Source organism: Pygoscelis adeliae, unplaced genomic scaffold (assembly GCF_000699105.1).
Source record: "Pygoscelis adeliae isolate BGI_AS28 unplaced genomic scaffold, ASM69910v1 Scaffold582, whole genome shotgun sequence".
In the NCBI taxonomy this organism is placed as follows: domain Eukaryota; kingdom Metazoa; phylum Chordata; class Aves; order Sphenisciformes; family Spheniscidae; genus Pygoscelis; species Pygoscelis adeliae.
In genome coordinates this window covers 305,363-328,490 of record NW_008824281.1, presented here as the reverse complement: position 1 = coordinate 328,490, position 23,128 = coordinate 305,363, and the positions used below count along the sequence as shown (strand labels likewise).

At 39.3% G+C, this 23,128-nt stretch overlaps 1 protein-coding gene across 1 annotated transcript in view; it reads right to left on the bottom strand.

Annotated features, from left to right (window-relative positions):
- The window catches only part of CPAMD8 (C3 and PZP-like, alpha-2-macroglobulin domain containing 8), a 51,537-nt gene that overhangs the window by 12,044 nt on the left and 16,365 nt on the right, over window positions 1-23,128 (bottom strand). Inside the window, exons 19-35 of the mRNA XM_009335304.1 lie at window positions 20,005-20,236; window positions 19,227-19,380; window positions 18,488-18,630; window positions 17,963-18,014; window positions 16,963-17,261; window positions 16,314-16,539; window positions 15,581-15,757; window positions 12,689-12,770; window positions 10,963-11,119; window positions 10,409-10,483; window positions 8,265-8,430; window positions 7,624-7,710; window positions 6,556-6,692; window positions 6,023-6,178; window positions 5,555-5,617; window positions 4,929-5,167; window positions 1,549-1,636 (exon numbers count right to left, since the gene is read on the bottom strand). Of these exons, the coding sequence (XP_009333579.1) occupies window positions 1,549-1,636; window positions 4,929-5,167; window positions 5,555-5,617; window positions 6,023-6,178; window positions 6,556-6,692; window positions 7,624-7,710; window positions 8,265-8,430; window positions 10,409-10,483; window positions 10,963-11,119; window positions 12,689-12,770; window positions 15,581-15,757; window positions 16,314-16,539; window positions 16,963-17,261; window positions 17,963-18,014; window positions 18,488-18,630; window positions 19,227-19,380; window positions 20,005-20,236 (2,533 nt within the window). The remainder of the gene's footprint in view (window positions 1-1,548; window positions 1,637-4,928; window positions 5,168-5,554; window positions 5,618-6,022; window positions 6,179-6,555; window positions 6,693-7,623; window positions 7,711-8,264; window positions 8,431-10,408; window positions 10,484-10,962; window positions 11,120-12,688; window positions 12,771-15,580; window positions 15,758-16,313; window positions 16,540-16,962; window positions 17,262-17,962; window positions 18,015-18,487; window positions 18,631-19,226; window positions 19,381-20,004; window positions 20,237-23,128) is intronic.

Below are 23,128 nucleotides of genomic sequence, written 5' to 3'. Positions count from 1 at the left end.
TGCTAATAAAACATTCCATGGGTTTAACACCATAAAGATATCCTGTTGTTCTCCTCCTGTCCCATTTTGAGTTCTCTGGTCCTAAGCCAGGTTTCCATCCATATTTTTTCTGCCATTAACGTAAATTACTGTGAAAGAGAACTTATTTGAAAGCAGTACAAACAACTGTCGCTCTTTTTTTCAGCAGGAGGAGATAAAACAGTAACCGAACCCACCACAGGCCCCCTCACCTAATTTTCCTCCTTTCTCTTACCACAGGGATACTGGAGACCTCCTTACTGGTGGTCTTGCCTCATCTGAATAGCCATATTCAGTTTGTTGCAAAATTTGTTGCATGTGAGAGAGAATATCGCACTCAAAGGTCAACAGACAAATAAAAATTGATACATTTTACATGCATGCATTTGAAAATGGAATTCTCACCATGCAGCTAGTGAACACATATAAAATAACTTTGATATTTCTCTTCACAGGATTAATTCCATATCTGATCAACACACATCTCTGTACAAAAGTATTCCAGCACAGCTACCTAATACTGAAAGGATGCAATTCTCTTCGCAGGGACTAATACACAAGTTTCTCTAGCTTCAATGACAGTCCAGGAGACTATCTGACAGCAGATTTTGACATGGATTGTAAGCCCCTGAAGAGGAACATATTTTCTCCAAGGAAACGCAATGGTGTTTATATTATAAATTAGCCAAATCAAGTGAAATCCTAGAGAAGACAAAGCAATGTGCACTTTTCCTTGAATTAGGATGTCAAATTAAACTGCCTGGTCTTCACTACGATTCTACTTTAAAATTCTTTCCCCAAATCCCTCCCCCCCCAGTATAATGATGATAAAGTTATTAACAGAAGAGATCTTTTAGAAGCAAAATACTTTTTAGCTCTTTACCAGTTCTCCAGGATGCAAGGATTTTACACATAGTCCTTAAAAACTCTATTTGCAGCATAAAAACCACCAGTGAATACAGTGTAATGCTTCCACAAAATACAAAGCAAAGCTAAAGATTACAGTTCATCTCCCCTAGAGGGCTGGCTGGGTAAGAGGCACATTCTGTCCACCTCAGTTCGGCTTGCAATAAATATGATGTTCTCCCAGAAGAAAAAGAAGGAAAAAAAAAAAAAAAAAAGGGCAAAAAATTCCAAGACACAGAGCCTCCAAAGAAATGGAATCCAGATGTTGGAGATAACACAGCCCACTAAGAAGCCATAAACAGCTCCTGTTAGAGCACATTTTCACTTCAGCATTTCCAAATGGGTCTCATTTAATTACTGTGCACTGTGCTCGGTAATAAACCTTCATTTGGCCATGTTCAGTAAATTTGTTAATCTTGCTCAGCATATCTGTTTACTCATTTCAGATAAATATTTTTTGACAAGTGAAATCTCCTGCCCCCCCAATTTTAATTGCGTCTTTTTGGACAGTGCTGTAACATCCAATGGCATTTACTTCCTATTGCTCCCCAAAGGGAATCCCTGCCAATTAGAGCTAGGTCCTGGCCCAAGATCACGCCTTGCACTCTCATTACAGCATCTTACCTGCTCTAGGCTCTCAATATCTGCTCGAAACCCTGAGAACAATGGCACTTCCAAGACAGCCATGTTAGAAGATCCAGAGTGCAGCCATCTTCCCATGAGAACAAAAAGAGAGAAAGAATGAAAACAAACTCAGGATCCAAGATAACAAATGGTACATGGACAACTCAGGATGGAGAACAACTGAAACAAACTTCAGAGGAAAAAAAATTAAAAGGATCTACTCTTCTTTGAAGGACTTGTTGAAAGCCACAGTCTACATGGCTTTACAAAATCCTCTTTCCTGCTTTTATTCAACAAAAATTAAGCACAACTCACAGAGGTCAGAGATGTAGGAGATATACAGGCAAATGGAGGCAGAAAAGCAGAAGGAAGGATGTAGTCTCCTGTGGGGCTGCTTGCCTCATTTTTCAATTAATCTGAGAAAATGCACTTGGTAAAAGGGAATAATAACCCCTTGGAGTAGAAGAAACTTCTGTTCTTTCTTAAGTGGAGGGCTGTAAATGGATTGTGGTGTAAGAGGAATGTTACTTCCCAACACCAGGCAGAGTCATTCAACCCTAGGGTTTCATAAATGGCCACTTCCCTCCAGCATCTAACTGACACTGGAAAAGTGTCTTTGCTAATGAGTCAGCAACCTCACTCTCCAGTTACTAGTGTTAAAGAATTCGCTGCCTATATCGTCCTCTATAATACCAATGAAGACTCAAAAAACCCACTGAAACTCAGAGTTGTTACTGCTGAAGTGTGCATTAAAAAAAAAAAAAACACAGGAAGGGATGGAGAGAAAGTTTATTTGGGCCATTGCAAAAAATTTCAATTTCTTGCAGTATGGCAGAAGAGTTGACATCGTAACAAAGAAGCTCCTGCTAATTCCAGAACAACACTCCTTTTCTTTGCATTCACATATAGTCAGCTCTAAACTATCCCTCCTTGGCAGCTTACCTGTTTGCTGTTTAGTTGCACCACAAAGACAATGAGCTTGGACCCAGGAGGTCTTATTAGCTCATGCCCAGCACTGAGAAAACACAGTACACAGCTTCCAGGATTAAATTTGCCAGATCTGAACTGGCTCCAGCAGGCTACTTGGAGGCATCTATACAGAGGCCTCCACAGCTAGGGTGTGTGTGTGTTTGCTGAAGCTCTGCACAGAGCTAACCTGCATGTAATGCCACACTCAAGCTCATATGCCCACAGTAGCATGAGATGGTCTGTGGACAGATCCAGTTGGCTCTGTGTAAGACAGTTCAGGGCTGACAGTCTCCCAGAGACATTAAGCCTTGTTAATACCAATCTAACTCCATGCACCATATTCCCTAAAAAATCCTGTAGTATCCTTTTACCTGCATTTCTCCCACTCTCTGTTATATCAGTCCTCTATTTCCCATACTGTTTTCTCCCTAACTCCTCAAAAGTGCCCCAAGGACTTCACTGAGTGTGACAACACTTAAAACAATTACATTCTGAAAAACACCCCCAGCTCAAAATATTTCAGTTGTCATCCTTAGATGCACTCCTCTATTCGCATTGCCTAAATAAGATGATGAAGGAGTTAAAAGAGCATCATTACAGGAAGAAGGGGAGGAAAAGGAAGATTTCATTTGCTTTTGTTTTCTTTCCAAGCAATCAATCTCCTTGGACTGGCTTCCTCTCAAATTTCTGTCTTTGCTCCAGCAATTCCCAGGGCAGAAGTTTCAGAAATAACAACAGAAAGGTTGTGTTGCTGCAGGGCAGCCTCCTTAGTTACAGGCATCTTCAAGGGACTGACAAGACTTTATAAGCCTACCTCCCCAATACAAGCTGCAGTGCTTAGGCAGGGGGAGAAGAGGTTGAGAAAGTGATATTGTGTTATATACAGCCAGACCGACCCTACCAAACTTTTGGATGATGAGTTTGATTTGCTCGTCACTGGCTGTTGTTCCTGGAGGGAGGAAGAATTCAACTAGGCCGAAAAATGCCTGGCCCAGGATTTCACAGGCTTGTGGCAATCAGAGGCAATGCATCTGCCAGCAACGTGGCCACGTGAGCAAGGGGCAAGTGTGTTGACAGAGATAACAAGATCTCATCTTTGTCTGGAGTCACTGCAACTATTTTCAGGACTGTAGTCACTGTATGGCTTTGCCTCTGCAGGAAGGAAGGAGACAGAAACTGATAGGGGAGTGAAAGTTTTCCATTTCCATGAATTACATCTGAGCTGTTCACTTGACTTCTGCTGTTCCAGTTCAGTGAAGCTGTAGCCCCACCACCTGCCATGCTCCTGGTCACAGATATGCAGAATAGTTATGAAATTCTTGGGAATGGTTTCTTCTGTTACACAGTAGGATGCTGTAAGCCCTCCTTATTTACTTTGGTTGTGGCTTTCCCTCTTTTGGGCCAACTTTCCAACAACGTCCTTAAAAACCAAAACATTTTCTAAAGAGATCAGCAACTCCTGATAACTGCAGCAAACACTGACATGTTTAAGCAAAACGTCTAAGTGGACTGAATACAGGTCAGAAACTATTCTTGCTGCTGTTTGTCTACAGGCAAGCTGTTTTCTCTTAATATCTTAAGTTTCCCAATCTGTAAAATGAGATGGAACTGCTAATGTCTTTGCAAAGTGCTTTGAGAGCTAGGAATGAAACTTCTGGAGCTTTAGTATCATGCCATCTTTAAAAATTATTTTAAATGTCTTTATGCAGAATAAGGAGATAAGCAATGAGCTTTAGACAGCTTATTAACAAGTATCTGCATATATTGTGCCTTTACCATAGATTCCAAATTCATACCGTGGCAACAAGCATCTTCTGTTAGGTTTTTGGTATCCAAAACTGAAGAATAAGCAACTCAAACTTTAAAGTCAAGTCAATAATATTTATAAAACTATCAACACGTTTAAGATATGAGTTAACCAGTTGAAATTACCAAGCTCTTTTAGGCTTTTAAGGAAAACCTGTTACTGAAGACCTAGAAAATAATCCAGGACTTCTTCTTTTCCACCTGATACAAGCAAATGACATTCAATTTGTCGTCTTCAGGTTTTGGAGAGGCAATAATGAAACTTAATAATAAAAACCCAAGGTTTTATTGCCCTCTTTGTAAATTTTGTTCTTGTTTCCTCTACCTTTGACATATACTTAGCACTAAAATTATTAATGCCAGCAGACAATGCTCATGAATGTCCATGCAATAATTCTGTCCTACAACCCACAATTATAGTTGAAATTCTGCATTACTCATGTGAGGTGTTCTAGCTTACACTGTTTGAGATACAGACAGTGCAGCAAGAAAGAATTTGGTATTTTTTCTGTATCAATGAATGTTTCAGTATAGATGTGCTGATCAGCAAACTAGATGGTCTCTCGAGAAACAGGCAGGACATGATGCAGACTGGCATTTCCTACCTAGTGCACGTCTCCAGTATGACTTTGTATTCCTGATGGTCCTGATCTGAAGCTGGGTCATCATCATCCACCAGTGCCCTCTCTCTGTGCAAGGCTTCAGAGCGATTCTCATCTGGAGAGACAGACCGCAGGAGATTTGGAGCTTGAAGATGCTGCTCTGATTTTGGCTCCTTCAGGTTAACCAGGAGCTGGAAAGCTGGTTTGGCAATAGGATCAGGTACATTGTAAGTGACATCAATCTGCAGCAGAAAGGGGGGGGGAACGAAACGAAACGAATCAGGGCAGTTTATTAGACCCCAACATTTCATAGCATCTACAAATGTTCCCCAAAGGCCAGCATAAACACCAGATCTCTTCAGAGAGAGTGGAAATGGCAGGCACAGAGGCAATAGAGGCTTTGCAACACAGTTATATATAGGTAAAGCTATACCAGAGCAGATTCACTCCAGTTCAATCACATTTACTTCTATGAATTAAAGCAACACCACATTATATAAGTACTTTGAGAGAAATTCAAAGTGTAACTCCTTCCTCATAGCAAACTGGGATTAAAAAAGTAGCGAATAGACTGGGAGTTTAGAGATCACCTGCTCACATAACTTTCTCCAGCCCCATGGCAACTTTACCTGCATCAGACAGCAGCCTTCACCTTTGGCACTCACAAACAGCCCCGTTGGAATACTGGGGATCTGGGGAGAATCCACAGTTAAGACAGAGACAAGACATGGCACTCAGAATGGAAATGAATATCAATTTTAGCTTTATTCTGTACAAAAGATCTTTCCAGTTACAAAGAGACTGCAGAAGTGAAGTGAGTATGGCTTACTTTTTTCAGCCACCTACATTTAACAGTGGTAGAAACAAGCAGCAGCACAAAACAAGCATCAGGCATTGCTTATGGTGAAAAATGCCTTTAACTTTGAGTGCTGCCTCCTTCACATCAGAACCCAGCCATAAAACCCCAGAAAGTCCCAAGATCTCACAGTGTTTAACTTGTGCTTTTAGCATTACTGAACTTATCTGAGTTGTCATTCCGAACCCAGCTCACATGGATCGTTTTAAAAATTTGGCTACATAAACACAAAACCACCTACCACTGCAGTCTGGAGGACTTTTTTATTCATCTTGTTAAGCTCAAATGTCTCTTGGTAGTCTAGATTAGTAGAAGCCAAGGAAATGGTAAGGTTGACTCCTCCAACATAAGAAAGGATAGCATATTCAGCCAGAGCCTGCAGGGCTACACATGTGTCCTAGGGATAAGAAGAGGGAGAGATCAGAATAGTGAAGAATACAGGAGCATAGTAAACTTATAAACAAGCGCTGTGCTGTACAGCCATCAGCTTCTGGTAGAAGAATCTTTCTTATTCATTCAGATAGCAAAATAAATATCAGGTTCTGTTCACTTTTGCTGTCAAAGACATCTGTAAGGACAAAGTCTGGGCTCCTTTCAAATTATCAGTCCGAGAAGGAAGAATAAAGAGCACTGGGAAGTTTTTCTTCTTACCAAGACACAGACAGTTTCTGTCTAGACTCCAGACAGAAACTCTGCATTGACCATTCCTGAAGCAATTGATTTCTACAACTGATGGTGCACGCATTGAAGCTACCTTTTTTGGAGGCAGCCCACCTGAGTAGATGAGAATCCTCCAAGTGCGTTCCTCTGCTGTGAAAGCCATTTTACTACTGGGAGCGCAGAGGCCACGTCTCCTAGGAGCGTATACGTCAAAAGGGCATAAGATGTCATTTCCACTTCTGCAGAAACAACTGAAAGAGAAGGGGGAAAAAAATAAAAAAATCAAAATACCATCTAAAAGTAAGAATCCGGGCAGGTTTAGAGATAGTTCTATGAATATTCATTAACTGAAAAATAAAAAAAGTTAAGAGTCTGTAGAAGTAAACACAGGAAGAGAAAAACGGAAGTTAAAAGATGTCTGCACCCAAGATGCATCATCTTCCAAAGATATCTCTGCTTCCAACATAACCTGTTTCCTTCACACAATAGATAACCTTCTTTCTACTTGATTGTACCCCATAAGTAATTTCTCTCCCACTCCAGTTCTACTTTGCTGCTGCCCATACTGTATTTCTGTCCTAGAGATTTTCATACAATATCCAGTTAGATCCCTCCTGAACATTGGTGCACCTACACCATATTAGAAGAGTCAATGGCTTTAAGTGACTTGAAAATTATAGCATCATTCACTGTTGTTGTGGCTTTGATAGCTAAAGTCTAGGAAATCGGCTGAAATGCCAGTGACTGCCAATAAAAGTTGGGTATATAATCCCTAGGTCCATTTGAAAATACAAAGCTAAACAGCTCTAAGATTCAATGTATTTGACTTCTCTCAGATTTCTATTTCAATGATTCCTCCCTGACGGAATCCCATGTGGCTCTCACCCTTCTGTATCCCTCACTGTCTTCATAAAACTGGAGTGAAAAATGGTGAGATAGCTGGGACCGAAAAGCCAGTCCTGTCTTGACCACATCTAGCTCTGTCTCTCATTTGCTCTTAACCAGCTCTTTCAGCATAACGTTACCTGCCTCTTATGAGCTCTCATTTCATCCGGACCCTGACCTGACTGACTGCCGTTTTCAGAATACCTTGTCTTATATAAACAATTCACTAGAATACATGCAGTCAGTGGCCTGCTGTTGCAGCCCATTCCCTTATGTCTGTCTTTGCGGTACAAGTACCTGATTGAGAGAGACCATCATTAAATCCCATGAAGGTATCTTCATCAGTAACAAGAGTTCCCGTCAAGCTCCAGTGTGTAAAGCCATCTAGAAAAATAGGACAGTTGAATATGTATATTATTACAGCAGGACTACAGCTAAGCCTCTGTAAATGGGAAGAATCAAATTCTACTATTGTATTGACTCAAAGAACAGATTCATACCCTGAATTGCACTGTCCCTCCTTTTAGACAAGCATCCCCCGGGCAAGAGGCTCTGTTTGCAGTTACAAAGATGGCTGAACGTGACAAATTAGGTAATTCTTAGATTTTGGATTAAAATACACCATCAGGGAATGTGACGTGTTACAAGGCAAACTCTGTCATATTGACAGGAAAGTCACTGCAGAGCCTCTGGTACACTTGCCTTCCTTCAGCATCAGCCACACACATGGAACTAAGGTACTCAGCCCTCTCTACAGAGAATCAGGAAAACTCTTGCCTTACAAAGTCAAATTGTGCCGTGAGAAAGACCTCATCTCACAGGCCCTATCCTCTCCAGTAACTCGAATGTATCATTCGAGTAGCAAGGGCTATTCGTTTGTTCCTATAAGAGGATTGCCAGTTCAGGAACTTGCCAGATTGGGCCCAGAAGCACAGTACCTTGTGTAATAGCCATGCTGTTCATTTTCCGCAGCGTCACAGCAGCAGAGGGACTGTGTAGCAGTGTCAGGGCATATGCAATCAAGGCAGTAGTGTAGGGGTCTTCTGCTGAATGCAAGTTGGACTCTAAGAAGTGTTTTGCTTTGTCAACAGCTGTTCTTTCTTCCTATATTTCGGGGAAAGAGCCCAGACATATTACCAGCCTCTATATCTCAGAAGTTAGAATCACTTTATTTCTCATTGCTTTGTGTCCATTAAAAAAAAACCAACCTAGGAAAGATTGCTCTCTGCAGAATGACACTAAAGCTTTCCTTTCCCTAAGAAAAGCCATGCATCACAAATTCAAAAAAGGAGCAAATAGCATAGCAAGAATGATCTAGACTAACACCGAGACACATTTATTTCCCCCTACAGCTGAAGAAATTTCATGCCCCTGCAAGGCAGCAGATGAACAGAGTAGAAGCGAGCTCTCTACTGTATGTTTGATTGTGTTCCTGACACTCTGGAGCGTCTAGCAGACGCCAGAGGATAATAAAGGCCAAGGTTCCCAGGGGTCCCTGCAGCCAACAAACATGTTTTATTAACTCCCTCAATGACCTCACCACGTAGGAACGTGGCTCTGATAATTTATAGAAACAATTTAATTGGACTTGATGTAATTTGGTTTCCTTTGATTTCCCTGTGGCACTAACCTTCCCCTTCCTCATTTCCTAGCTAAGATCATTAGTAACACTTGCAAATCTCCTCTAGGAAAACCATTAGATCCACATAAACTGCACTTCCAGCAAATAAAAATGCTAGGGCTGTCTTGACACACAGCAGCCCAGAGAGAGCATCACATCACTTCTTGGGCCGGGGGATGTGGGGGGGGGCACTGTCAATGGGGAGGCAGAAAGTTACTCTATGAGCATTTGAGGATTTTCTATTTTTTTTTTTTAATTTTTAACACGGTTGAGGGCCTTCCACTCCAACAAGAACTGGGGGTTAGGGGCTATATGTTTGCAATGGCAGCATGGTCTTGCTCATCAAGCTCTACAGGGATGCCATCAGAAATGCTTTGATTATCACAGCATTTCTGAATAGATACTGCTGTTTACACTTGCTTTTTCAAAGTCTCCATAAACTCACTAGGTTTTGCCTGAATGGGCAATCCTTTCATCTGATGACCAAGATATGCTGCAACATCCACTACACCTCCTGTTTTAATCTTCCAGTTCTACCTGTACAGACCTACTCACTTTCCCTTGGCTGTTGAAGAGCAAGTGTAAAACTGTATTCATGACTTGCTCAGCACATCTGCAAGTGGACTTTTTCCCAGTCATAGTTAGCGGGAATGTTTAACTGTGATGTTATCTGAGCATCTCCATTCTAGTGAAACTGCATGCAGGCAAAAATACAACAGAGGAGAGGAGCACTGTTTTTACCATGCGTTTTAAGAAGGAATCTGTAAAACGTCAGTTGTACTGAAAGTGATTTTTTTTCCCTACTTCAAAAATTATGCAGCGTAATTGCACGTTCCTATGTAGCTATTCTTTTTTCTGTAGTGTTCCTGTTCTGTCTCATTACAAATAAGAGAAACATTTTTCTCCAGAGTCCTCAATCCAGCACATTACAGGAGTGCAGCTCTCCAAAGATACTGTAATCTAATAGCAGTAGCATTTTGGCCACTATAGCAAAGGCAGACTGCAAAAGTTTTCTGGATCCCCGAAGCCTATGCGGCCCTGGTTAAACTGCTGTTAGCACTAAGCTAGCTAGTTAAAGTTTTTCTGAGTATATATAGGCAAGCTACCAGCATCTGCATAGGCTGCAATCACACCTTGAAATTACAAGGCAGAAAACATTTTTTGCAGCCATTTCTGGGAGAGGTTGGGGGATGGGCTGGCAGGGAGGAGTTTTGCTCTGGTAGAATAAACCTCGAGCTGATGGTTGAAGAATGGGAGATCACCCTGAATAACTTCAGAATAGATTCCTTACTTTAGAATAATCTCAAGGCTTTCAAACAGCCCCGTTACCTGATGCTATCATTCTAGTGAGCACAGAACCTTTGAAAGTGAACAGCAGTAAAATCAAGTTTAAAAAAAAAAAAAAAGATAATTTTTAGAATATGTAGAATGCGAGAGCTATTTTAACTAAGTTTTTGTTACCTCAGAAGTTACACCTGTTTCTAGAAGAGATGCAACCACATAAGCTGTCAGGGAGATCTTACCATGGATTCCACCCTGGAGGGCAACAAACACAAACCACTGGATGAAAACTAGAGAAAAGGACACTGGATAAAAAGACTCTTGAAGCAAGATGAAGAATATGTTATAAGAGAAGCTGTGGCATCACAGAACTACTTTTCCTTTGCACACAAGGAGTACAAAATTTAGGAACCCAACCCAACACTGCAGCTTCCTTCCCTAGCAATAGCCTGAGAACACACTCAATGCACATAACTTCATACTCCGAGACATGATTCTGAAGTGTTTTGCAAGACTTGACATCTTGCTTTCCATTCTCATGGGACAGCACACAGATACGTTCCGACAGACTTTTTTTTTTTTTTTTACTGAAATTCTCCTGGTTCTTCCTATACTATTCTAGCCTTTCAAATGCAATATTCATATTAGGCATAAGGAAACTGCATCACTTCACGCTTTGATAATAACTTTAAAAATGCACCTATTGCATGATTTTGAGTCTGTATAGTTTTTACCTGAATATCCTTATTTAGTATCCTGCCCATAGCAGGAAAAGAACCATCTTCTTTCTGATGCTGGATGATCCAGTCTTTGGCAGCTGTTAGTTCTTTTGGGTCAATGAAAATAAACCCACGAGACTGTGCAAAGGACTTGAGGACAAAAGCTGTTAGCCTGTAAATACGAATTTATCATCTTTATTGAGAAAACAAATTCAGAATGATGTATCAGTAAAGGGAAAACAACATTCTTAGAAAGCACAAATTTTAAAAATCTTGTTGCGGAAACACTAAATATTGTTAAAAAAAAATTAATGGTACATAAAAGCACCTGAACACTGTCCAATCTTCCGGATAAGAGCAGGATTAAGGGTCAACAAATTAAATTGAAAAGTATAACTGGAAGATACATTTGTCTTAGTTATGACACACACTGAAATTCAGTTCCCTTTTATGGGTGCTCATCTGCTACCCAAATTATTAAAGCTTTTAAATTAAGAATCAATATCCTTATAAATATGGAATTATTTGTAAAGAAAAGAGAGGAGTAAATTTTCCAATTTTGTTACTGTCTTAACTAAAAAAAAAAAAAAAAAAAAGAAATCCAGACCCATTGCTAAAGTCTGAGGCTGTGTTAGACTTTATACAGAGTTAAGACTTAAGAAAGCAACAGAAGTGTTTTTGGAATTCTAAACCTCTGACATGCAACAAGTGCGAACTCTGGCCAGCTTTGGGAGATTGAATCATTCATTTTACAAGCCTCTGAGGAATGGGAGGGTAGAAAGCATGCTGCCTGGCAGAGGATTTTTCAAGTGTTAAGTAATTCTGTGTCACCATATTTTACATCTAGGGACTGGGAGATACCAGATCTGAGATAAAAGTTTACTATCTTAGAAACAGTGAGGCAGCAGCATCATAGAAGTGGTACTTCCCCTCAGATGAGTTCATGAAAAAAAAAATCAGTTTAAAGCAAAATACAGAGCAGATGGAGAAGCCAAATGACAGCACAAGCAAATGAATGAAGACAAGAATCTACTACATCTGAGACATTATAGTCAACTAACACGCTAATGTGATGTAATGTACAACCTTAAAGGCCATGGGTTCCTAAGGGGGACATTAGGAAACTGAGAAATCAGCTCATCTCGCTAATTTCTGGTTCTCCGTATTGCTTGACTCTGAAAGGTCCTGCACTTCAATTCTCAGGGCATAAATCCATACCATTCCATTTATATCCCCATGAGTGGATATAAAATAAAGCACTTGAGAGAAAAACTTCCTTGGGTTTTTTTGGGTTGGTTTTGGTGTTTGTTTTTTTCTACCCTGGTAGAAGCCTCTGCCACTTCTAGAGACAGCAAGTTTCTCTGTACACGATTCAGGTGAAGCTCCATTCCCTAGTGGAATTAGGTGCTTAGACGCCCTATACATTGCTACTCCAATTCCAGCAGACCAAATACGATCCTTAACTGCAGCTTCTGTGCCTAAAGCCTGGACATATTAGTAGATGTGACTATCTTAACTGCCCCTGAGTCTTGAAACAACTATAATACACCTACTACTGTAGTATGAACACTCAGCAGCATTGAAACAGTAAGTCTATAGACACTGAGTATTATTTCTATTCTCCACTGTGTACGATACCATGATGGAAGCTGGAAAATTACTCTTCTTTCCTTGCCAATTGTGTATTTTTCCCATTTAGCAAACACTGAATTTTCTAACTCTGTTTTAAATAGCAACTCACCACATACTCCCTGAGGAATCCCTCTCGCCAAAAGCACTGTATGAGCCATCTTGTCTCTTGTAGGTCAGCTGGCGCTGGTAGCCTGGAAGTCACAAAAGAACTGGTGGAGTCCAAAATCCTCACACAGAGAAAAACAAGTATGTAAAGTGAATGAAGACTCAGACCATCTGGCACTAGCGTAAGGGATTCTGCTGCCCGAGGCAACCTCTTATTTTGCTGTGAGTGATAGAGCCAGCTCTGTGTACGTACGCTGTAGCTTATTCAGAAATCCATTCAGGCTAACATCTGTAAGACTACAACTCCTGCATTTTGGCCAGTAGAAATGTTAGAAATTTGATACCCCTCTGAAAAGATGCAGTATTAAAAGCAAGATTTTTATTTAAGCATACAGCCATTCTCCTTCCATTTTACTGAAAGCATCATGCAGATGAAAATTTTTTTGCTTTAATGATACAACTGGATTCAGACTTTTCTCCAAAGCTGTTGCTTAGGACAACTTAATGTAACATTACAATAACAGCTCTGATCTTAACGTATACGAACACTTCCTAGCTACTGGGGCTGTCTTATAAGGCTTGTTTTAGACAACAATTATTAACAAGTTGAATGCTGAAGAAAAGAACTCTCTACTGGAATATCTTTTGAGATTGAAAATAAAGATAATCAAAATGCTCTTCCTATTAGGAAAAGGATTTGCTTCTCAAACCTGTTTGTCTTATAACCATGAACTGCCCATCCTAATAAAGCACTCTGAGCCTCTATAGTGAGGAATGCAGAATACATACTTCGATAAAGCTCTTAAACGCCCATTGGGATCAAACTGTCAGAATGGGTATTTCTGATACGGGGATACATCAAACCTGCAAGAAGACCGTGTCAAAGACATTTAGTGCCTGCTTAATTCTCTGATACGTGAATAGACGTTTTATTCCACACTGCATGACATTTTTATGGGAATGGATTACTTTTTCATTTCCGGAGGCGAAGTTTCTTTGTTGACCTCTCCAGATACAGGCAGCTCCGCAGTCCCTGAGTAAGGGCTGCCCATGACTCATACACTTTTTCCTGTTGCTCTATAGCCTTCTGATGCTTATAGGGAATGCAGATAGAATGGTTTGAAAAATGGGAGGAACAAAGCCCTAGAGATTAATGATGCTCTTGTAGTAAAAACATCTTTGTCTGGGGGTTGTGGGATATATACAAATAAGTGGCAGAAAGCATAAGTAACAGTATTATATATTTTTTTCTTCCTCCAAACAATAGGTGTTACATTAGATTGCTTCTTTTCTACATAGGCCTCAGATACAATTTACTACTGAGCACTTCCTCCTTAAATTGTTCCTAAGCATTCACTTCCAGTGTGTTAGATGGATAAACTAAGTACTCGTATTTTTATATCAGTCTTATGATTTTCTCCGTTCTTTTACTCGAATGTTCATTCTGAGTTGGCTTATGCTTCATTGCTCTTACATTTGTTCTTCTTTGCTTGCTAGGTTGATAGTGGCACAGACTTTATGTCTTGCTTGCTGTTCTGAAATCTTCTGTTTTCTAAACACTCCTCTAGATGCTTGGACTCACTGGAGAGGTTCACCTTTCTAGTTTTCACCTGTTCACCTGCTTTTGTAAAACTGCATTGTGGGAAAGTAGAAAAATTACTGACTGGTTTAGCTCAGGCCACTTCTAAAGATTAGGGAATATATGGGAATCGTTGGGTATCAGCACTTTCTATGATGAATGACTAAGTGATGAAAAAGTTTTCTGGCTTGTTAAGTCACAAAAGCCTTCTAGAGTGAGCAAACAGACTTTCTCATCTAAACCTTATACTTGGCAGGGCTCCAGTAAACACAGAAAAGTTTAAAACTCTTGAGGATTTCTTCTGTAAGGGTTAATTAGCAGGCAGAGTCTGGTGCCAAAAACCTGGAAGGTTTGCAGATTCATAAAAAGAAACAAAAGCAAATGATATTGCAAAGGAAACACTGACCCAGACTATTAAAAAATTCCCTTTGTCTTACTGCTCTCAGCAAGCAAAAAAAATTACAAGTGAAACGACTGTAGCCAGGCAAAGGAAGCAGCACTGGGCTTTTGCTGCTGAATACAAGAAATATATTACATATTCCATTTTATATTTCTATTTTCAGAGGAGAACCACCTAATCCTGTCACCTCTGATTTCACGACATGACTATTGTCTGACTCATACAGACGACAGCTTTGTCCCTTTGGGTCATTCTTGTTTTTAATGACCTCTGATTTCTTACTTGTCCTGAGAACTGTATTTAGTTATAAACTATTTTGCACGTGGCTCTTCCCAAACAAATGCTGAGAAAAACAGTGCATAAAAAGATAGATTCCTTTGAGCTGTTTAGTGAGATAGGACAGGACACTGAAAGGACAGATAAAAGCCTTTGTTGTATGGCTCTAGATTAAATACTTTGGATACTAACTTTTGATTTTGGGTATACTGTTTCTAAGAAATACTGTTAAAAAAGAGAAAGTTCAGAGAAGAGCCATGTAGTGACTAAAGGACTGGAAAGACAATTTATGAATAAGGCAAAAAACCTAAATATACAGATTTCTACTCAATTTAATTTTCCTTGACTTTCTGAAATGTTTAAACATAGAAATAAGCTGCCTAAGGAAAAAAAAAATTATAAAAAAATATAAATCAATAAGCATGTAAACTAGGAGTTATTGAAGGGAAACACATGCTACATATCAAGGGAAAACATCTTGCCATCAAAGTCTGTTAACCTGTGAGATTATCTTACAAGAAATGGTGAATCCTTATCACTTGGGATACTCTTGATTAGAAAGTACAATATGATACTAGGAAAACTCTCTTCTAACTTACAAGCCTCTTCTCCTTCTATAAATTGTAAATGTAATGAGTTACCTTGAACAAGGTAATCAGTAGCTTCACTCTCCACCTCATGACTGAGCTGTTTGGTTTTCTGCAGGTATTTCAGGACAAAAACATTAGGAGCAAAATGGATCATGTTCTGCTCCCCACATCCAAATGGTAATCGCAAAAGATTGTCCAAGTTGTTCAATGTAGGACCCATCACATCTCCTGTTTGAAAAAGAGGCAATATGTTCAGTATCAAGGAATTACGCTTTACTTCCTTTTGATGTCCTATGATTAAAACCCACCTGACTACACTAATTTCTACTAGCTACACATAGTGAGCTTAAATAAACTGTTTAAGTTGCAAGTCCTTCAAATGTTAAGTCTTAGCCCTTCAAGCTCTTGCTGGAATAAAGAAATTTCACATTTCAGAGTTTGATTATCCATGACTTCCCAATTTAGACTAGTTTAGAACACAGCACAATCTGCGATTGTGATGATTATGAAATGAACACTACAAATTCTAACAGACAGTGCCTCTGCAAAGCCCTCGAATGGTATCAGCTTTAAGTCACTGTCAACTCAAACAGGGTTCAAACAAACGACAAAAAAGAAATAATAATTATTTGTCCCAGAATTAAGCAGCATATACCTTAGTAACTGCCTATGACTATCTTATCTGGTCTGTATTACTCAAACACTGGTCAGAAGCAAGTAACAGCTGGAGTATCTCTTCATATTTGATAACTGGTACCTAGTGATACCTCTTCATAATTGATACCTATTATTGAAGCCGTAGCTCTTTCTGATCCTGGAATTATGTTGTGGGGAACTCCAAGAGTAAATGCTTCATTGTGATTTTCATCAGTCTCTTCTTTTCTCCAAATTTTAAACTCTCCCATTGACCCCCAGCCTGTGGAAAAGCCAATGTACTTCACCTCAAGCTGTCTGGGGACTGTCCACTCCACAATAATAGACTCATTTAGCACCCGAGTACCATGGCCAACCTGAAAGGAACAAAAAACCATGCAGTTCCAAGAACCCGCACATATGAAGTCAGTCTGCCATGTGTCCTTGGACCCAGTAACTTATGTGTGCACCAGAGAACACCGTAGATAGACCAGTACCTTTCTCTCCCCCCAGCCCCAAACAATCCAAGAAAGTTTAATGAGAATTCCACAGGCTTGACCTCCAAGGCTTTCAGCACACTTAGCACTAAAAACGTTGAAGACTGAGGTCCTGAGAACATAATGTAGCAAGCAGATATGTTCTGATTAAAACAGCCTGATCAAGACTTAATATAGAAAAAGCAACAGGAATGAAGCTTTCGCCTTCTACAACAAGCCTAATGAAAATCTGCCGTATGCGTGCTCAAACTCTATTTAAGAAAGCAAGAGACTACCAGACCATTACATAGATAAATTCATTACCTGGATAATTCCATTTTTCCAGCTGATCCAGAAGCTGCGGAATTCATCCCAGGAGAGGATACCAGCTGTGTCCCTGCTGGCCACAGGCTCACCCATTTTGCTTATGGAAATCCATGTTTTAGTATTTTGATGTCCACCAATAACAATCTCGGTCATCTCTGCCATGTCATGTGGACCGGAGGACAAGGCCAGGTGAGCATCATTGTGTGCTTTCACAGCAATGTCAAAGTGTGTCATCCGGACAGGTTTCTGCATGTATTGGTACTCATATTTGTTAGGTGTAGAAATGTGTATTTTCTCTAGTCAGAAAAATAATGGAATGTTGTAAGAGTTAGAGCTTAGCTCACAGACTTCAAAAATAACCCATAGCAAACTATTGGTTATTAGCAAACTACTAAAATTTAAACAAACAGACCTTTCCTAAGTACATGGTCTTTTTTCCAGCTTCTCTTAAACAAACTATGAAAGTATATGTGGATGTTTCTTCCCATCTTCTGTTTACACCCCCTTGCAATATAGCAGATCCTTCAATTCAAACTGCTCAGCTGGATTTCTTATGAAGTCTGTAAGTGATTTTTCAGTTCTAATCTAGTGGTCAAAAGCATCTCTGTTTAGCTACTGGAGCCAACTTTGAGCTATCCAAATCTGAGGCAGAAAGAACATACTGATTCCAGAACTGAATTTTAAAACGTCAGCTGAAAATATAGTACAGTCACAGTTACTGTCCACAGTGCTGAATACTTAAACTGTTTCATAAAGTAAAGGAATTTAATTGCCATTTCCAGAAATCACTTGGGCAGTTAGAGCAAATTCATAATTAGCCAGCCAGGTAAGAAAGACTCTTTATTCAAAAGTTCCTCCTACACACCATAACTCATCAATCATACAGAAATGGAAACAAAGATTTTTTTAATTTTTTTTTTTCATGAGATGAAGCCACATGTTTCTATTTATAACTAAATCAAACAAACTTAATATCTAATTTGAATCATGAACTTACCATTTGGGCAGAAGAACACACTATAGGTGTATTCTCTGGACAGTCCCTCTGGCTATATAAAGACAGAAATCCATACGTAAAAATACAGTGCTTGGATTAGCAGTAACAGCTATTCAGTTTTACTTACAAAATACAGAAATAATATTCTGCTGCTGTACAGTGTTTTATATCCTTTATAGAAAAGTTATTACACTGTATTCTGTTAGCTAGATATGCTAACCACTACCAGCAAATCTCATATCATAGCATATTTCTTAGATTAACAAAGCAAGCTGATCTGATAAAATTTCTCTCTTTTTCTTCTGACCAGTATTGAAGATTGATCAGCAAGAACTCAGAATCAAATGGGCTCTTTCTGTACACGTACCACTAAAATTGATTATTTCCAATCATGTAAACATACCATAACTCAACTTGAAGATTCTTATAAACCTATTCACATTTGATTATCTACCTAAAAACTTTCATGATTTGCCCATTTATAATTTTTCTTTTCTGAATTATTACAAATTCATATTTTCTTACCTCAATAATAACACTACTGCGAACATAATCCACTCCCACTGGGGTCCTTTTGTCCATATAATTGTCCTCTGAGTGCTTGCCATTCTTTAAGGTCTGCATCCCATCCTGACAGCAATTAGTTCCACCATAAGCAAAAGCTTTTGCTAAGAATCAGAAGGGAAAAGAAGCAGAGATTTTGAGATAGGAAGATCTTCAGGAGTTCAAGTGAAGATCTAAACTAATTAGCTACAGTTGATTAACAGTACATCAAGTGTTTTGTAATTACAGCTCTCTTACATTGCCTTTATTCCATATTTGAACAGTCACATCTAAAACTGGACAAAATTTGGATGGTCACAGGGCAACAGAGAAACTCTTTCCTCATTTGCAGTGTTGCACAATTTTTACTGTGATTATTTGCTTGAAAGATGTACAGAATTTGTTGTTATTCTCTTATTTAAAAATTTCCACTCATCTCTTCAGGGAGATGTAACAGCTCCAAAACTTACATGACCACATATCACACAACAGGAAAACTGATGACTAGGGAATCTCCTGAAGTTTGTTCATACAGACTCTCCAGTGCATTACAGCTATAGAATCTGTTTCTAAGAAACAAATGAGGTTGAAAAGCTAAGTTGGCAGAAAGTGGAATGAATGATTCCACTTTGGGGTACTAGGGAAATAAGAATTTTCTTCTGAAAGAGGAATAAAAAGAAACACTCCTTCAAGCAGCAAGCTGTTTTTATTTCTATACTACCAGTGATGTTGCTCAGTCCAAGCTCATTGAAGGACAAAACGATAGAGGTGGGTTTAGCTTCCCCAGGGGCAACGCACTTCTTTCTTGTCAGATGGTGTTTCCCAGGATGCCCAACAAACTTTATGCCTTTTGGAACAGAAATCTTCACGTGGACCTGTGAAAATTTTTGAATGCCATTTATCGCAAGTTTCAGCTGCAAAACCAACTGATATATATGAAAAATCTGATACCCACAAAATGCTTAATAAAATCATAATAAAATGCACATATTATTTATTCTTCAAACATTCTAGTAATACGTTTGACTGACAGCATTACTTTCAGCTCAGCAATTCTACAAGTAGTTCAGAATGATACTGCTGGAGCTAGACAGATGATGAGTTTGAGAAGAAAACATCTAGGGAGACAGGATTTCTTGAAAAATAACGTTCTGTCAAAATAAACTACTTTCAGCAGCTTTCTGATTATGAATGAAATTCTTCTCTGTGGTTCAGTATAAGCTTTCTAATTGTCTTCCCTACATTTTTCAGTATTTGTATTTCTGAAGTGTTGCAAGACACCGCAGACTACTACAGTCGTTTCAAGCTAAGAGTAAATAAAGCAATGATATTTATTCATATTGAAAAGCAATATTTTTGTCTTGTTCAAAGCATTTATGCTGAGCTTATCACTACATTATCCCTATACGTTATCTACTGTAACTTGTAGGTCACTTAGGAAATTTTGATGATAAAGCATAATTTAGTGACTTAGCAACGGGAATAAAGAGGGCCGTTACCTCTACACAGACAGCTAAGTAATTGTAGACAGTCAATGGGATTTTGGTCTGTTCTCCCCGGATGACATGGTATGGCAAGGTGAAATCAATGAAGAAAGGTTTAAATGTCTTCAGTTCTGTTTGACTGGCAATGCCCAACCCCTTCTCTTCAGACAGACCCACAGCTTCCGTTATCCACGTAGTGATGGAGTCTGGCACTTCCACGTGCAGCTGTGCTTCTCCTGATATATTACTACCAAAGAGAACAGGGAATAACATGGGTTGGTCAGGTTAATGAAATGCCTTTGAATGAAGCTAAAGCACGCAAAGCCAAACATTTTGGGGAATTCCCTCCAGGTCCAAACTTACAACATAGCATCAGTGTTTGCTTTGAACAACAGCTTATAAAAGGCCCAATGTTTTCTATCAGGTTTTTTGAGACCTATGCACATTTATAAGGAGCGGAACAGCAAGTAGTTGCTTCTGCAAAACACAGTCTAACATACAAATTCTTACTGGATTAAAAGCTTTACAGGCATTTGCAGCCTCATTATAGAGAGTCACTTTTCTTAGAGGCAAATGTCTGCACTAAGTAAAAAAAAAAAACCCAACAAAAAGAAAAGAAAGAATCCTAGGATGAGGTCCTGGATAAAAACAACTCAGCAATAATCTATTTAACAGCTAGTGAAATACAAGTAGTTTTTGTTGGAACCCGTTGTCCTTGTATACATTGCCACATTGCAGCTTCTGCTTGAACATAAGGGCAAAGGAGAAATTTTCCAGACACCAAGTTCAGCAGCTGCTTGTCCAGGGGAGCATATTTTGATTCAGAAACATTTTGGTTAGTTGTTTTTTGGAATGCCTGACTCAGAAAATTTCCAAAAACATAATTTTCTTCCAATGAGGATTGAAACTAATTATTAAACATCAAATTTCTATTCTGAGTATTTAGCTTTACTGTGCATACCACAACAGGATATCATAAACCCGGTATCCTCTTCCATGCTTTATAATAATAGAAATTCAATTTTGTTCTGCAGACTTTGCTATTTCCCTCCTGCAAAGAAGCTTTGGCCTTGCCTGGAACAGAAAACATTTCCTCTAAAGCAAGAACAAAAGCTATTTCATGGCTCAACTGGCAGGATGATTGGTGCAGTTATGAGTACACCCTAAGGTTGTTTTCTCTCAGTTCTTATTTATTCCCCAGAGCTTGATACACATGCTGCTAGCTCTGTAATCTTTTGAGAGCAATGTGCATCTTAGTTGGCTTTGGAAAACGAGAAAGCAAGATCTTCAGAATAAGCTCTGGAAGTCTACAGCATAGCACACTGTCTTTCAACGCTGCAATACCTCCTGATTCATATCCAGGACAAACCGAAGAATTGTGCTTTCGCTGCTTTTCAGCTGCAGGTTATTCATATTTTAGGCACCAAAGAAGTATCTTGATACTTTCAACATCTAAATCAACTGTTTGTGATTTTCAATGAGCCTAAGCTACTGTAACTGTCATTAACGAGGCAGCATATCATGTATCATGTACCAGTCTGTATTTATATTACAGTAGGAAAAGGATTAAAACAAGTAGTTTGATAAAAAACTATTGATCACTATGCCTTTGAATAGGCATGTTCGGTTCGGTCAGTCTCCAGCACTCCGGCCAATGAATGTGGTTCCCAGCTCAAACTACAGAGTGGAGAGCCTGGGAAATGCCCTTGGCTTGACAGCACCATGTTATTTTAACTTCTTTTAAGCACACTAGTTTCTTAATATTTAGGTCTTCATCCTAACTGGAGTTAGGTAGCTGGTACCTGCAATAAACTTCAGCCCTGACAAGTAAGCAGAAGGGTGTCCTAGCTCCAGAACGGGCAGTATTCCAGTCTGTTTAACCGGACAATTTGTTGCAGCTGATGTTCTTTCCACTGGGATTTCAGCCCATAACCAGCATTAACATTATTTTCACACATGAGGGCACTTACTCTTCTGGGCGGGGGGCCAAAGTACACACACATTTCCAGCCATTAGACCCTCCAGCCAGGCTCTAGGAATTTTTAGAACTGGTTTGGGAAGTTGACATTAGGCTTTTGTTTCTTTTTTGAGGATTGTATATTATAATTATAAATGGTAGAAGAAAAAAAAAAAATTCTTCCTGTTCAAGACAGTGGAAATCAAGGAATGCTCAATTCAGTTGTTTCTAATGAAATGAAGTGGAGAAAATGCAATCTGCAACTTTTTATTCCATGCTCTCCCACTTATAATTAACTGCCCCAGCTTGCTGAGGCCCAAACAGGCACTTCTGGAATTCTTTGTATATTTCTACAAAGCATATTTCATGCTCAGTTGAACAGATTTGAATACAGTTGCTGCAAGTTCCTGTCAAATTTAATTTATAATCATTTATTGAGAATGAAGTTTACTTGCAAACCTGGAGAAGCCTTTTAATAATGGCTTCAAATTGTCCTAGATGTGCTGTTTCTGGGAGAGATTAGTTATCTGTTTATTATTTTTTTCAGTTCCTGTTGTACCAGGTGGAAACCATGAGTTATTGGGCAGTAAATTAAGGTTTGGGGGAGATACTCGTGCATCAGATGAAAGAGAAAGAATGGCTCTGTGCAATTTAAAAAGTGATCAATATAGAATACTCACCGGTGCATGGTTAGGCTGTACCAGCATTTACAGAAGCAGCTATTCTGCCTCCATCTCCTCACACATATTACCCTGGGATCATTTTCCCACTAAAGCATACGCAGCAATTGATGCTAGAATAGGGGTAGAAAGGAAGAAAAACACTAGCACTCGCTGAAGTTGATGTTTCTGCATTACCCTAAGATCCAAACACAAATCCAGACCCAACTCATCCCCCACTGTAAAGGGGAACTGGCACTTCTGAGGGGCTGGGTCTTGCCTCTTGACTGTGAACTCTAGCGAGATTTCCCATTACCCTTTGCTCTCTTAAGTGGTACATAGAATTCTGGTTCATATGAAGATTTTAGCATAGACCTAGAAATGCATCATCACTTTACATCTTACAGTCCCTTTTTATTGCAAGAGCAGTCTGACTTGCATTTATTGTGAGGCAAGCTATGCAACAGGTAGTTCCTCACAGTAGCTAATCACTTCAAACCTATATCCTCACTTGCTCTTCAAT